Source organism: Phallusia mammillata, chromosome 1, assembly GCF_965637545.1.
Source record: "Phallusia mammillata chromosome 1, kaPhaMamm4.hap1.1, whole genome shotgun sequence".
NCBI lineage: Eukaryota > Metazoa > Chordata > Ascidiacea > Phlebobranchia > Ascidiidae > Phallusia > Phallusia mammillata.
In genome coordinates, this window is record NC_137252.1 from 12,263,551 (window position 1) to 12,279,221 (window position 15,671).

The window sequence follows — 15,671 nt, forward strand, 5'->3', positions numbered from 1 at the left end:
ACTACCTTGTCAGTCACTTTCCGTCATTGCATTTAAGGAAAATCATCCCTATTTAGGTTCGCAACAAATGTTGATCAAACTTCATAAAGTAAAAAGTAAAAACGACAAAACTGACGTCTTTTGCAACGCAAAACAAGACCAAAATTTGTGTGATAAAACAGTATGCAACGTTTAAAGTACACTCGACAAAAGTAAGTCGAAGTCGACACGTGCTAAACCGATATCACCTCACCATGATTAACTCACTACTTTCGAAGAGCCTGGACTCTTTGCACAAATGTCTTGCACTTCTGTAATCGCATGAAAGCAAACTATTGGTTCAGATATGAACGGAATTGAACGTAAGTCTGTAGTATGGCTTTACATCCTCATGACAATTGTGACTTTTGAGAGAAAAAAGGAAAAACGAAGTCTATTACGAGTTTTGGCCATCAATCTGTAAACATCGTCAATCATCACTGGCAAAAAAGTGTTTTGCCAAATGTAAGTACGTTTTCCTTGCCTTAACTTGTTCGTAAACGTTAAACCAGATTTGAAAAGACTGTTAGTAGAGATGTTTAAAAACTCGTTAAACATTTTAAAATTGCTTTGTCTCTACGATTTCTATGTATGTCTTACATGACTTGCTGAATGCTGTTACTGCTTGCAGGTTTTGCAAACCACAATTAGTTGCATCGCCAACTGTCATCCTGTTAGTACTTTGCAGCAAAGAGATAATTGCAGGTGTCACGTGTTTGCAATAGTTTTTGACAAAATGGCTTCATACGAAGGGCATCAGGCAAAGCGCCAAAGATTGTCAGAAAATGGAGCATCCAGTGCAACGGTAAACTTTATTAAACTATATGTTTTTTAACACAAAATGACCATACAAAGAGAGATTAATTACAAAACCACTGTATTTGCCGCAGGATGAATACAGAGGGGAAAGAGAACACAAGTTTAGGTAAATATACAACTAAATCTGGTGTTATAAATTTCAAACAGTATTGTTCAAACTTAAACAAATAACTTTTGTTTCAGGGAAGGACCTGACCAGCCAAACAAAGTTCTCCTGTTTACAATAATGAATGCAGTGTATCCAATTACCACTGTAAGGGGCAAAAACAGATTTCATATTTATTTTCATTGGGTATTGTGTTAATGGCTTGACTTTAATTCCTTTCCTTTTGTATTTTAGGAAGTTATCCACACAATATGTGAACCATGCGGAGAAGTGCAAAGAATTGTAATTTTTCGGAAGCGTGGTGTGCAAGCAATGGTCGAATATCCTTTAAATTCTATTGTGTTTTCCAGTAGATACAATAAATGCAGAGATACTGTTTTATTTCATACCAAAGCAGTGCATCTAAAAGTTTTGTACCTTAACCCTGCACAGCCATATCTTGCATGCATTAATTGTGCAATTATGTTCATCTTGGTTTACCTTAACAAAACATACATTTAATTCTATTCAGTCTGCTCAACGGGCCAAAGCATCTCTAAATGGTGCTGATATTTATTCTGGTTGTTGTACTCTTAAAATTGAATGGGCAAAGGTAAAAAGTGTGTTAAATACTGTGAACACATTTGTTTTAAATCAAACTTAATAAGCATGTTCTTGATTTTAACCCCATCAAAAAATGTAATGTAGCGCTTATTGCCACTATTTTTAAATTTAGCCTGCAAGACTTAATGTTTACAAGAATGACGATGAAACATGGGATTACACTGGTGCTTTGGGTAAGAAAACTCTATTTAAATGAATTAAAAAAATATTATTTGGTCACAGATGTATTAATGTTGCTCATATGTGTCATACAAGTTTTGTGAACTGTTTCACACAAACCAAGTTACCATTAACAATGATCACTTTTACCTGCACTTAAAAACTTTCCAATTCACACAATCTGTAATTTGATACACTTACAAACTTTTTTGTTTTATATGTTTATTACGGAGTTGGGTAAAACATGTTTTATAATGATGAACAAAGTTTACAGATTTGTTTTCATGCAGTTTTATTTCAATTCACAAAATATTCAGAAGTTCATGATCAAACACGTTATTTGTGCATGAATAGCTGTTTTCCAGACCTCATCATATACAGGCACACATTATCTATTTTGTTGTGAGATTCATTGAAGTCAGATGGGGCATCCATACAAGAAAAACAGTCTTTAACAGACACACAAATCACAAACTTCAAAACTGTTTCAACATTGCCGACAGCACAAAACCTTGCACAGTGCAAAAAGACAACACAGAAATTGCTGATGGATTTTACACGGACCACTGCATTCAATACAAACAGAAGGTCGCTTTCATTACATCAATGTACTTTTCTACATGAAAACAACAGAATTGTATAACGCAATTGTCACAATATCATCACGCCAAGACACGAAACATTAGAGCAACAAGTTCAGTCAATTCTAATTGTGCTTTATTGATTTTTATGTGATCATTTATGGTGATTAGAAGAAACATTTTGTGAACAATGGGTAAGATTTGGATGGTGCATTAAACTTCTGCCATGGTAAGATTTATTGATTTTGTGTGATTGATTTATACTGTACAGAATGCAGATTATGTTTTTCACTGTTTATTTTACTTAGTCAACCAACATCCTTGTGTATGATGCTTTTGCTGTTACTTTGAATGACTGATCTTCATCTTGCTTTGCAACTTGGTTAACATAAAATTTTATAAACATCTTTGTTTTATTTTATATATAACCTGGCATTTTGTTTTTCAGATGCACCAGAAACCCCAAGTCAACCAGCTTTACTTGGAGATGCTCCAGCAGGTTACAGTAATGCCCCTGGGTATGGGGCAAGACCTCGTAAGTAGTCAATGGCATATTGTTAGTTGTTGTCATTAATTTGTTATTTGAAAAAAATGTTTTAGCAAGGAGTATGCCTGGGAGAGGTCGTCCAATGATGCCAAGAGGAAGGGGAATGATGCCACCAAGACCACCTCGTCCTGGTCTGATGGGCGTCACATCCAATAACACCGTAAGCATATTTTTGTAGACTATACACTCAGATAATAAAAAAATACGAACACAATAAACTTAATTTTGCGAAAAACTGTTTTAGATGGGCGGTGGTGATTACATGGAGGACTACGGAGGCCAAGATATGGGTGGTTTCAACCAAAGTCCTGTACTTATGGTTTATGGATTAAACCCTGACAAGATGAATTGTGACAGATTGTTCAATATCCTTTGTCTCTATGGCAATGTGATGAAGGTATTGTAGTAATATCACTACCGTGTTAATGGTTCGGTATAATTGCCTTTGACTCTATATAATCGCCTGTTTTGCGTTACTCTCTTTCATACATGGCACTGCTGCTGAATAAAGCTAAGACCTCTTCAGTACATAAATTCATTAACACTGTTTTAGCAAATGTATTGTTTGTACCAACAAAGAAGGCATTTTTTTAAACTGTAAGAGACTATGCTTTCACCTTTAATGTTTTATTGAACATTTGTAGATAAAGTTTTTAAAAAGCAAGCCTGGCACTGCCATGGTGCAGATGGGCAACCCGGCTGCTGTGGAAAGAGCAATTGGTAGCCTTTCTGGGATGAAGTTTTTTGACGACAAAATGGTAGTTGGGTAAGTGGTTAAACCAAACATAACATACTCTTCTGTTATTCCTTCTTGTCAGAATATATATTCCTTCATGTGGTTTTGTTTTTCAGACATTCGAAGCAAATGTATCTTACAGACACTGGGGCTCCTGTGAGCGAACAAGCTGATGGATCGCCCAGCCAAATGGATTACTCAAATTCACGAAATAACAGGTAGTTTGCTTTGCCACTTGCCCAACACAGTTTTATGTATTTGTTTAGAATTGTCTCTCAACAAGTGCAATTGCACTGGAACAGCGTTAGGCCATGCTGCGACAAGAACAGCTTTAATGTGTCTATTTTCCAAAACATTGGACATCAGCATTTCAGAATTTTATGTCTTGCTATGTAACAACACAATTCTCTTGCCTCTACTTGTCAGTCCAAAATATGCTTAACTTGTTCCGTTTGACAGTGTAAAAATATTTCTAGATTTACAACCACAGAGCAAGCAGCTAAAAACAGAATTCAAAACCCATCCAAGGTTCTTCACTACTACAATGCTCCTGTAGATTTTGATGAGGATAAGATGAAAGAGGTAAGCCTGATTCTGTTGACATGGTGAAAATTATGACCAATAGCACAAATATAACCTGCTTGGGGGAGTATTATGATGTATTTGAATGCCAAAATACCACATGAAAAGTTATTGGTTGACGAACTAATTTTAAACCATAACTTGAAAACAATAATTGTTTGGTATTCACAAAAATGTGCATGTTTTGTTGTGTTACATATTGCAGCCTTGTTGGTTACGCATTGATTTGTGTATTCTAATTTGTAAGGCATTTTCATTTATTTCTGCTTTTAGATCTGTACGGAGTTCAGTCTTGTGGAGCCCAAAAAATTTACACCATTTAAATCTAAAAGTAAGTTTTATATTCTACAGTTTTATTTGCAAAAAACATCCAAACACTATGATTCCTGTTTGCTTCTGAACAATTTAAGACATTTTACAATGCCTGTTATTGTTAACAGTTCTAAGAATTTTATGCCTCTAAATGCAATGTTGAGATTATATTGGTTTTAAGGTGAACGAAGTTCCTCTGGCCTAATGGAGTTTGAGACAAAGCCAGAAGCTCTTGAGGTGCTTACAATGGTGAACCATTACAAGATGGAGAACCCAAGTATGTTTACAGAGCACTTGATAAATGATTGTGCCATTTTATTGGTGTTGTAGAGTGCTCAATTTAGCATTTGAATATTCTTAGGCTAAGTATGGTGGCGGTAAGTGACTGCCAATATTCCAGAACATGACTATTATTTACTTGCTTTCAGATGGTCGATTCCCTTACATCCTGAAGCTGTGTTTTTCCACATCTTCCACTGCCACAAGAGAATAAATCAGAAATATCTTCAGTGTACAAATGAACAATAATTTTTGGCTGCTTTCTGGTGTTTTAAAATTGTGTGTTGCTTTTGTTGCCTACCTGAAAACATGGTCCAGTCTAATACAAAGGATGTTTTATTTATAGCACCAAAAAATAGTAATCTACACAGTGATGTTACCACTAATACTGATGTACATTGGTTGGTTTTAGGGTTTATGATACAGTGAACGGTTTCTGGTTGAAGAAATGATCAAACTCTGCATCCATTGCTTTACTGTCCATAAATCCTACGCAATAATGAAAGAGCATTAATGTCAAACAAACTAGCCTAGGTTCTACATTATCAACCATAGGCATAGAGTTTTCAAAAATACCGGGGGTTCGACTTTTTGTTTATCAGCGCCCATATCTATACCATGTGCAGAATGGGACCAAACACCGATACATTTTAGCTTGTTGTTACTATCACATTTTTTGTAAATAGTCACTGGACACAATTTCTTAGTGTGGTTGGGACATCTGATAACATATGCATGTACCGAAAAGACGATTTGCCAAATCAGCACCCCCGTATCCCTGTACTCTATGCAAGTGTTACCAATGTACACTGCAATCTGATGCTCAATAAATTTTGCCCTAACACACATTACATTCCTAATTACTTGCTGTTATTCAAACTATGTTACAGGACAAGGACATTCAAGTAAAAATGACAACATCTTATTGTCCTAAACATTGTTTTCCAATGAGACAATCAATGTTTTCCACAAACCCAACAAAGAAAACTAATTTTAGTACATATCTAAATGCTATGATTGGTTGTATGTAAGTGAACTGAAGCAATATAACCATAGTTAGAATTGAATAAAAAAGGGATAATGCAAATGCCATCAAACAGTATACAACCAAATATTTGATTTAATGTGTTTGTTATACACCAGAACCTTTCAAAAAGATATGAAAATTTGTCAGGTTTAAAATTTATTTTATGTACGTTTATTTTGATGATAATTCCTTCCAGTATGCATTTTGAAGTCATGAATTTTCTCTTCTAGGCGGGTTTGTCTTTTTCGTAATTTATCAACATCATGCTGCATTTTGATAAGGTCACGGGTGACACCAGCATTGACTAAATGTATCATTGTAAATGCTTGAGGCCCATGGAAAAAACAGGGTCAACCTCACACTTTAAGGATTTTAATCTCCAACAATGCACAAAGACTAAAATTTTTAGGAACACAAATTTTAAATGTTAGAAGCAGTTAAAAAGGATAAAAAATCAATTTAATTGGACGTAGTTAAAAAGTTTTGGACAAAATTCTAATGAAGTAAAGTCTAACCTGCATGAGAAGGCAAATCAATCTTTACTTTCATGAAGTCTTCAAACATTTTGTTTTCAAAACCATACAGATCTGGAACCAGTTTTCTCCATGTTTCACGATCCTGGTGTAATAGAAATTGCTAAGAATTAACCAAAAATTACTTTAAACCGTGTTAACCTACCCCGAAAAAATCTTGGAAAGCTTTTTCTGGTTCTTCAAATTCAAATGGCATTTTCATTTCATGGTTTCCTCTCATTTGTTGAGCTTTCCTTCTTTTTGCATCTTGCTTCCTAACATATTCTTCCTGCTCTTTGGCCATCTTTTTAACTTTAAAACATTTTTTGTAACAAAGGTCAATGCTACAACACATTAGTTTAAAGTTGGAAAATAATTTAAATTCCAGAATAACAACTAAATCTGTAATTTGAACAAAAGTCTTAAGCATGAGATTTGTGTAAGTCCTAGCATGTGATTCTTCTAATGGTGGTTAATATTACCGTAATTTTCCAAGTATAGTGCGCACCCGTGCATAATACGCACCCTAAAAATGGCATGTCGATGCTGGAAAAAAGCCTGTACCCATGTATAATACGCACCCAAATTTTTACTCTTAAATCCGTAAACGTAAAATTATTTCAGAAAAAAGATCATCTTTTGAAACAACCGGATGTTATTCTGCCGGTCAGTATCACTGCGCATGCGCTCGCAAACTCGATAGCGAAAAATGTTTAAGATTTGTGTAGGGTACATCGTGACAGCAAACGAGATCTTACTGGTCGCGTTCAAGCGGAACCGATCTTAATACTTGCAGAGAACATTTTTATTTTTAAAACACAAATGAAGTTTAATATGTATCAGATTAAAATACCTAAAAATCAGAATAATTAAATTCAAACTTATATACAAAATTTTAGCTCGATCCGTTGCATATCGGCAATATCACCCCATTTACGTTGTCGCTAAATGGGCAGTGTGCAGTATTTGACAATAACACACCATCAAGGATTGCACCAAACGATGTGTCGTCAATTATGAATTTTACTGACTAAGTGTGTTGGGCAGGATGGCTAAATGTGATGCGCGATTGACAACAAACAAGAAGAAAGGTCTGATTTCAAGTTTTATTTCGAGGCAGATTTTCTTCAAAAATTGTTGTACCCATGCATAATGCGCACCCTAGATTTTAGGACAATAAATTAATTAAATTTTGCGCATTATACACGGAAAATTACGGTATTTGACAAGCACAAATTGAATCAAGATCCTACCAGTCTACCACCCAACACATTTAGATTTTATGGGTTTGAAATGAAACTAACTTATAATTAAAAATTTTGCTGCCATCTTACAAGGCACAATTTAATGCAAAACAGCTTAGGTATTGGTTAATAGATTTGTAATGACTTGCCGACCAACACTACATATCCAAACTATTCAAGATTTGGGACAAACCTATGTTAATAGCAAAAATTTGTGTCTATGTCATTACCAGGGTAAACACAGTGTTTAATGTATTTAAACTATACCTCTTTCATTTCTTTGCTGTTGCTCATACATTTTTCTGTTTACCTCCTCCCTTTCTTCTTTATAATCATAGTTTGCCTTGGATGTATCTGTGTAAAGCAAGTTATTAAGCAACAGCTTCTTAATCAGCATTTTGCCACATATATGATAAATACTGTTGGTAAAATTGACAAGTTACAAATCAAATCTGTTAACATATTGCCATTTAGGCTAAATCACTTTTCATAACTAGAATGGTGGCTTTCTGATATACTTCCATTTTATATATTCTATACGATATTTTCCAATTTACTATACATATCATTTGATCTACACATATGGTTGTTTTTGTAAACAAAAACTAATGGGTCCCCACATGCGTGTTTTTGCGGATTTACGGTAAACAAATGTTGCGGTGATTTTTTAATTCTTAAGAACAAATTTTTAGAAAGCATTAACCCAACAATAAAAAAATTTTGTTTGTATTTTTTTGCACTATTATTGTCGTATAATTACAAAAACAATAAAAAAGAACGAAACAAATACTTTCAATTTAATCTCTTGCTTTGACCCAGATATTGTCGTCCAAGGTCGGGTTTTAAACACAATTTTTTTCTAGAAAGCTGTAACAGTTGTGTTACAGACAATTAAAAAGCGATTTGCTGCAAGTGTATACATAACTTTTCATTTAACTTTGTTTCGCAAAACGAGTTTTTCATTTAACTTTGTTTCGCAAACGAGTACCATTGACCTGTAGTAACCTTTAGGGTGTACACACCAAACGACTGTTTGACCTTTTGACACCGTTTTCAATAGCACGCCGTCCTTGGTGTTCAACAACACCGTTTGACCTAATATATACATGCCTTGAGTATTAGATTAAAAAAAAAACGCTACGTTATGGCGAAAGAACGTTCTGAACTGTGTTAGTAATACCTACTAATTGACCTTAAGTAACCCGTGGTCATGCAGCGGCCAACCTGACACTGAGCATTTAAAAAAAACTTTTATCTTGCAAAAAAGTCAAGTTTATTTTTTCATATTTAGTTTGTTTAACAAAGTTTTGCTTGACATATACGAAACCGAAGCACGCTTATTAGGTTTAAATCGCGTCATATGTGTGAAACCTTTGCCAAAACTGAAAATGTGAGTGATAACTTAATAAAACGAAATAGCATTGCTGTGCAAAACAGCTGATTTCTAATCACCGAAACGACGTCTCGTAAAACGTCTGTCCAACGTCAAGCTGAGCCCTCCCGCTCTGCCCTATTATTCGTAAACATACGCTCTTGGGACTTCTGCCTACAGTGTCTTTCTTGACCAAATGAGCGTTAGACACATTTACGTTTCGGGGGCCTGTGGGTGTGTCGCTGGGTCATTCGGGGTCAAACTTCAGGTGGACCAAGTTCAGATTTATATCTAACATATGTCCAAATTTCAATAAATTTGAAGCACTCTTTCTTTACTAAACGAGCGTTACAAACTAGCGTTAAAAATTTTACGTTTCGGGGGCCTGTGGGTGAACCGCTGGGTAATTTGGGATCAAACTTCTGGTGGACCCAGTTTGGATTAATATCTAACATATGTCCAAATTTCAATAAATTTGAAGCACGCTTTCTTCACTAAACGAGCGTTACAAACCAGCGTTAAAAATTTTACGTTTCGGGGGCCTGTGGGTGAACCGCTGGGTAATTTGGGGTCAAACTTCAGGTGGACCAAGTTTGGATTAATATCTAACATATGTCCAAATTTGAATAAATTTGAAGCACTCTTTCTTGACCAAATGCGTCTCACAAACCAGCGTTAGACACAAAAAAGAAAAAAAGAAAAAAAGAAAAAAGAAAAAAAGAAAAAAAGAAAAAAAGAAAAAAAGAAAAAAAGAAAAAAGAAAAAAAGAAAAAAAGAAAAAAAAATACGGACAAAAACAATATGTGTCCCCTTCAGGGAAGGGGACCCATAATTACCATTTGATAGAATCTCATAGGCTTTTGCAATTTCCTTGAATTTGCTCTCGGAAAAAGATTTTTGTTTTGGGTTCTTGTCAGGATGCCATTGCTTTGCTAGTGTCTTGTATCTAAAAGTTTTCCAAGTAAGTTGCTGCTCTTGTTAATAAAAGTACATCTCCTTGGCAAATGATTCGAATTAGGCATTTTTACTTTTTGCCGTGGCAATTGAGGTACTATATTTTCTTTTTGGTAAATCTTTTTAACATATTCAAATCAAAAACAAATCAGTAAAAGACAAACAACTGCAATACACCTAACCAAATTACTGAAAGTAAACATTTTTTAATGTCATTTGAGATTGCATAACATGTGTTTGACACCATTTCTTGCACAGAGGCATTACCACAACCGAAGTTAGATGAAACTTACGCTTGTTTAATCTCTTCTTTGGAAGCATTCCTGCTTACACCTAGAACTCTGTAGGGATCAGAAGTCTTGGGAAGCATGTTTGTTGCATGCAAATACAGCAAGAGCAAATGTGACAGACAATTTAGGCCATAAAGCTTACTTAATTCTGTTCGATTTTTCAAAGAACGTATGTTAAAAAAAAGATTGTCATGCACAATATGTATACAACTCAAGATATGTGAAAAGCAATAAAATACCTCCCAAAAAAACTTTACATAATCGTAATACAGTACAGTGAAACAAAAAAGGCTCTACAGTAAGACACAAATTGTCTCACAAGTAATATTACGTCCCCAACAGACAAGTTACAAAATTAACTCATGCCCCTTACAGAATACTAAATGTGAAATGTTCAAAAGAATTTTCAATTAAATTTGTTTGAATGCTATTTGATTTTTACACGGTGATCATGACTAATCAGTTCCTAAACAGTAAAGCATATGAACAATGTATAATACACAACAAACAGTATATGCATAGCATACAATTGTCTTAGGTTGTCAGAATAAGTGGGTGTGCATTAATAAAGCTGAGTGCCTGTAAATACAACTTCAGGTGGGCACAAGCAGTCCGTATTCAATTATATGACAGACCTTGTTAAGTGTAGGTTTGTTATAATAAATAAGGTGTTTATGTCACAAACGAGTGAATAAGAAAAGTTTAAAGAAGTACAAAAACCAATACTGTAGAGAGAATTATTTTAGAAATGTTTTTTTGTTAAACCTAACTTCAACCAGAAGTGTAAGAGTCAGGGGTTTATGAAAAAAAACTAATAAACCTATCCAAATATATAAACAGGCTTAATGTGGTTAAAATTATACATCAAAAGAAATGGACAAAGAAAGGGAACCTGAAGAGTTATATCGCTGCAAACTAGTGATGGTTGGTGAGCAAGCAGTTGGAAAAAGTAGCATTGTTCTACAGTTTGTGAAGAACTCATTTGAAGAAAACTATAAGTGCACAATTGGAGGTGACTAAAAACTGACATGTGATAACTAAAATATGCTTCTAGTGGCCCATAATATCAATTTTTTTTTTTGAAAAAAATCTTTCAGATTTTTGTTTGCTTTTTTTATCTTGCAGCATCATTTCTTTCCAAAAGGGTTTCAATAGAGGGAAAACTGTTACAATTTGATATTTGGGATACAGCTGGTCTGGAAAGGTTTCACAGTTTAATACCAATGTATTATAGAGGTGCCCATGCAGCCTTGGTGGTGTATGATATTACAAACCAGGTATTGTCTATTTGCCAAACCTCTTGCATTACATACTAAGTAGTACTACTGACTCAATAGGTTTAGTCCAGTTCAGTTTTGTAGTCATAAAATTTTTACTGCATTCACAAGAACAGGAGATATTGTGCTCTAGACTCCAAGTCCGATACACAAAAATCGGACTCCTAGCACTAAAAAGTCAAGACTCCAAATTCAAATGGACTTCTTCCAAAACCTTAGATATATACCCTGCTTATCTAAATCTGAATCTGCAACCCTGGTGCAGTCTATTTTATGCTATAGCTTTATTTTAATGTTATGTTTATGGTTAAAAAAGTCAAACACGATTGAGACAAATGAAGTCCACACAAACTACACAGCACTTCTTTCTACTCAAAGTATTCAACAGAACTGATCATATGCATGCTTAAACTATATGGAAAAGAAAATTATAGGTTGCTAACTGTGCAAACATTTTATAACTTTTAGGAGAGTTTTTTGCGAGCCAAGACATGGGTAACTGAAATTAAAGACAAAGCAGATTCAGTTGTGGTGACTGCTTTGGCTGGAAATAAATCAGACCGTCCAACATACAGAAGTGTGTCATACGATGTGAGTATAATGTGCAAAAAATTTGCATTACCTTGCTGATAGTTATACCAGGAGTTGGTACCATGCAAGGTTGACAAATGATATAGTTTTTCAACACAAGCCAAGTAATATTTGACTTCAAATAGAAATGCAGCTTAATTAAATTAAAACTAATTACATTGCTTGTTTTTAGTTTCTTACAATTTAATTGTACCAAAAACGCAATTACACTAATATGTTTTTGGATTACTAGGTAATTTTTGCACAAACCACTATTACACCAAAAAATATTAGCATTTGAAAGTAATACCATTTTTAAATAGCAAGCAAGCTGGCCTATGGTATTTAAAGTTTCCAACCCCTGCTGTATTTTGATCATTGTCATAATAACTACAAATATTTTTTAGAATGCTGGAACATTTGCAAAAGACAGTGGTTTAATATTTACCGAGACATCAGCTAAGACTGGAGAAAATATAAATAAACTTTTTGTTGCAATAGGTTAGTACAGTGCTAATTAATCGTAAATGTATGTAAAAAATATGGTGACAGATATCAATGCATAAAAAAATTTATAAAAACAATTTTAGCAAAAGAATGTGCCAAGAAAACAGCATGGCAAGAGCCATGTTCGGATAGAGCAACCAATCGTCTTCAATTTACTGCACAAAGACAGGGATTAACTCAGAAAAAACCTTGCTGCCAATCATGACAATTGACAACTCAACAAGCTTAAATCGAAAACCTCTATTTGTTAACCAAGTGACCCTTGTGGCCTATATTTATGTATATATAACAATATTTGCGATTTTACATATTATTGAACTGCTTTAAAGAGCTGCAAATTTTTGGCCAATTATAATGAATACACGTACAATTTATCTGAGCGAATTCAGATATAATACCTTTCTACTTTATGAAAAGACAAGAGACTTTATTTTGTTACAAGAAAAAGAAAATACGTTGCCATTGCCAATCAATAACTTATAACTATAGTGACGTCACTGAACAACGTTCTGCCTAACTGCTTTTTATAACTAAATTATAACTAAACTTAAGCTCTCATTGAGTTTTCAAGGACGCGAACGTACAGCAAAGGAGATTGTATAAAAAGGTAAACAGGTAATACAATTCTTAGTACACAAGATCGAAACAACTGCCTTCTTTCACCAATGGAAGTTGTTTTGAAAGCAGACCGAACGTGCTGGGTCACATGACCCCTGAGGGTAGCGTTACTTCAAGGGGTTACGACAGGAATTTCAAAATCGGATTGCTTTATTTTATGTCCCGAAAACCGACAGAGACAGTCCACGATATCCAACTTATTCACCTAGTACGAGTGTCGCCAACTCGCGGCTTCGGAGTCACGTGCGGCTCATTGATCCCTCTGATGCGGCTCAGTTTTTGAAATTACTAAATGTTTTGATTACACATTCTGTGACGATTATGCCGAACACAAATGTCGAAAAAAAAAAAAAATTGTAGTGCAATAACATGAGCGAACCCGCTTCTAGTAGCTACAATTAACCGCGTTTATACCATGAAACCAGTGGTGGGATTCAGCCGGTTCGCACCGGTTCTGTAGAACCGTCTTACAATTTTATGAGATCAGCAAACCGGTTAGCATCTTACTGGTTACTGTCAATGGACTTTTAGTAACAAAACCATGGAAAAAAAATGAAAAAATATGACTTTCGTGATAAAATCGGCTGACAAAAACTTAATTTGAATCCCAACTGCATGAAACGTAAATTTTGAAAGAGGCAGTATTTGCTCGCCCAACAATACCTGTTTGTTAATAACTGGCTTACAATAGTAAGTAAGTAAGTAAGTAGGGGAGAGTGGGGTAAGTTGTTACAGGGGCGAGTTGTTACAACGCGAATAACTTCGGTTATGTTTTTATAAAACCGCTGGAATTACGCATGTCGGTTGGTACATCCGGGACGGTCAGCGTGACAAAATTTGGTGAAATTTGTGCGGGTATTCGCTGACTTCTTGAATTTTGCTATTTTGAGATGTCTAAAGTAAATTTTTGGACTTAAGCTAAATCGACTCTCCTAAAGCACACAATTCAATAAATTCTATGATGCAATTTTTTTTGTCAAGTGATAGTGGTATGTTAGTACCTTGTAAAAGAATAAAGTTGCAAACTTTAGCTATTTTTAAGTCCAGATTGGTTTATGTTGCACCATGCTGGTGGGGTGAGTTGTTACAAGGTGTACCACATCTGTAACAATGACTATCATATGGCCCCAAAAAAGGTAATACTTAACTTTTGTTAATAAATAATGTACTTAAAATGTTGTTTGGTGACAATATGTTGTTATTGCAAGCATATTATTTTCTAAAAAGTTAATTGTGTGTGTAAAATCCAGGTTTTGGACCAAGTTTGAGAACTTACTACTATATCGAGGACAAGAAACTGTAAGGACTATAGGATGTCATTCATTCCATGGTTAAAGTTATGTCAAAAGTCAAGTTTGTGAATTCATTGACATAAAGTACTTTAAAAGTGAATTTGATTGTAAACTGTGTTGTTTTCATTGTATAAACCTTTTGATCTGTTTTGTTATGTTAATAAACAACATGATTTGTGACATACAATGATACTTGATATTGCAATACTCACATTGTACATGCAAGCTTGTGATGTGACTTCTATTTTATGAAATAAACTTAAATGTTGGTGCAAAACAAGATACTTGATATTGCTACCATTCCAAAAAGTTTACTTTTGGACTATAAACTTCAGTTTTTTCACTTCAGAAACAAAGATGTCACCAATTTAGCAAATTTGGATTGGAATTTCTGAATCGTGATGAACAAAATTGTATAAATTGATTTTAACTCAAAATAAATAGTTAAGATGAGTAAAAGTGGTTCTATTATATTTATGTTACAAAGCAGACAATAAAAGAAATAGAAATTGTCACATTTGTGGATGTGAAAGCCTTCCTAAAGTTTTGTAACAACTCACCCCCACCATGGGGTGAGTTGTTACAACAGAGCATCAACCAGAAAACATGAAATATTTTTTTTTACAAGTACCAATTAATTTTGTTGGTAACATGTTTACTAGACTTAGGGGCATATCAAACTTCATGCAAAAAATCAGGATGATCTGAATAATAATTTAACCCCAAAATTGCAGCAGAACAAATTTTGTAACAACCCACCCCACTCTCCCCTAAGTTTATTTCGCACATATATTTGAACACCAACAACGGGAAAATTAAATGAAACGAGAATGTGCGGGGTAGCGAAAGACTCTGTGGTCATCGTGTCAGCTACCCCTTCTTACACAAAAAATTTACACATACACACGCACGAACATGTTTGTACACGCAGATGCATAAAGAACACAAACATAAAAAAATCTCTTGCGTGGCTCGAAATTATATAGAAACGAAACACAGTATTTAAGCAGGTGGAACAAAAGTTGCAAACAATAACAAAAAGTGCACGTAATGAAAAAAACAAAAACGGTAGCAGTAAGCGAACGTTATTAAATGAAAACGAAAAGAGTGTGTATGTGTGATTCAGGAAAAAAGTAATTTATACGCTGGAAATGAATTTTATTTAAGAAAACACTAACATGGAAAATTTGTATATGACGGTAGAGAAACAAAACACGAAAAGCAAGTGAAAGTTGAAAATTTACGCAAGCCTTTTGGCTATGCGTT

The 15,671-nt window shown here is 34.5% G+C and overlaps 3 protein-coding genes across 5 annotated transcripts; 2 read left to right on the forward strand and 1 right to left on the reverse strand.

Annotated features, from left to right (window-relative positions):
• Positions 1–465: 465 nt before the first annotated feature.
• On the forward strand, positions 466–5,071 carry LOC145213499 (heterogeneous nuclear ribonucleoprotein L-like). Its single transcript, XM_080081801.1, has 16 exons — positions 466–483; positions 650–823; positions 909–943; positions 1,021–1,090; positions 1,178–1,263; positions 1,439–1,535; positions 1,659–1,719; positions 2,735–2,821; positions 2,887–2,993; positions 3,078–3,230; positions 3,478–3,599; positions 3,686–3,787; positions 4,046–4,151; positions 4,425–4,482; positions 4,645–4,740; positions 4,892–5,071. Exons 2-16 carry the CDS (start codon positions 755–757, stop codon positions 4,954–4,956), a joined length of 1,314 nt encoding a protein of 437 aa, XP_079937927.1. The 5' UTR covers positions 466–483; positions 650–754; the 3' UTR covers positions 4,957–5,071.
• On the reverse strand, positions 4,762–10,317 carry LOC145213507 (uncharacterized). Of its 3 annotated transcripts, XM_080081819.1 has the most exons (8): positions 10,145–10,317; positions 9,734–9,843; positions 7,793–7,879; positions 6,448–6,593; positions 6,285–6,387; positions 5,939–6,073; positions 5,123–5,231; positions 4,762–5,043 (listed from the first exon to the last, which is right to left on the reverse strand). In XM_080081819.1, the coding sequence occupies exons 1-7, from the start codon at positions 10,219–10,221 to the stop codon at positions 5,158–5,160; spliced, it is 732 nt and encodes a 243-aa protein (XP_079937945.1). In that variant the 5' UTR covers positions 10,222–10,317; the 3' UTR covers positions 4,762–5,043; positions 5,123–5,157. The 3 variants fall into 3 exon arrangements, with proteins under 3 accessions (XP_079937945.1, XP_079937940.1, XP_079937951.1); XM_080081814.1 differs by lacking the exon at positions 4,762–5,043 and having other exon boundaries at positions 5,063–5,231; XM_080081825.1 differs by lacking the exons at positions 4,762–5,043; positions 5,939–6,073 and having other exon boundaries at positions 5,063–5,231.
• Positions 10,318–10,986: 669 nt separating this feature from the next.
• On the forward strand, positions 10,987–12,871 carry LOC145213524 (ras-related protein Rab5-like). The gene is made up of 5 exons (XM_080081838.1): positions 10,987–11,153; positions 11,267–11,418; positions 11,887–12,009; positions 12,396–12,489; positions 12,579–12,871. Exons 1-5 carry the CDS (start codon positions 11,015–11,017, stop codon positions 12,698–12,700), a joined length of 630 nt encoding a protein of 209 aa, XP_079937964.1. The 5' UTR covers positions 10,987–11,014; the 3' UTR covers positions 12,701–12,871.
• The last annotated feature ends 2,800 nt before the right edge of the window (positions 12,872–15,671 follow it).

Bases quoted from the DNA above. Each gene is read 5' to 3' on its own strand.
- LOC145213499 (XM_080081801.1), top strand. From the start codon at position 755: ATGGCTTCATACGAAGGGCATCAGGCAAAGCGCCAAAGATTGTCAGAA. The intron at 3,231-3,477 runs GTATTGTAGTAA...GAACATTTGTAG, and splicing joins TCTATGGCAATGTGATGAAG to ATAAAGTTTTTAAAAAGCAA. The intron at 3,788-4,045 runs GTAGTTTGCTTT...AAATATTTCTAG, and splicing joins TCAAATTCACGAAATAACAG to ATTTACAACCACAGAGCAAG.
- LOC145213507 (XM_080081819.1), bottom strand. From the start codon at position 10,221: ATGCTTCCCAAGACTTCTGATCCCTACAGAGTTCTAGGTGTAAGCAGG. The intron at 7,880-9,733 runs GTAATTATGGGT...TGCTTTACACAG, and splicing joins CTATGAGATTCTATCAAATG to ATACATCCAAGGCAAACTAT. The intron at 6,594-7,792 runs GTATAGTTTAAA...AATGTTTTAAAG, and splicing joins ACAGCAAAGAAATGAAAGAG to TTAAAAAGATGGCCAAAGAG.
- LOC145213524 (XM_080081838.1), top strand. From the start codon at position 11,015: ATGGACAAAGAAAGGGAACCTGAAGAGTTATATCGCTGCAAACTAGTG. The intron at 11,154-11,266 runs GTGACTAAAAAC...TTTATCTTGCAG, and splicing joins CTATAAGTGCACAATTGGAG to CATCATTTCTTTCCAAAAGG. The intron at 12,010-12,395 runs GTGAGTATAATG...AATATTTTTTAG, and splicing joins ACAGAAGTGTGTCATACGAT to AATGCTGGAACATTTGCAAA.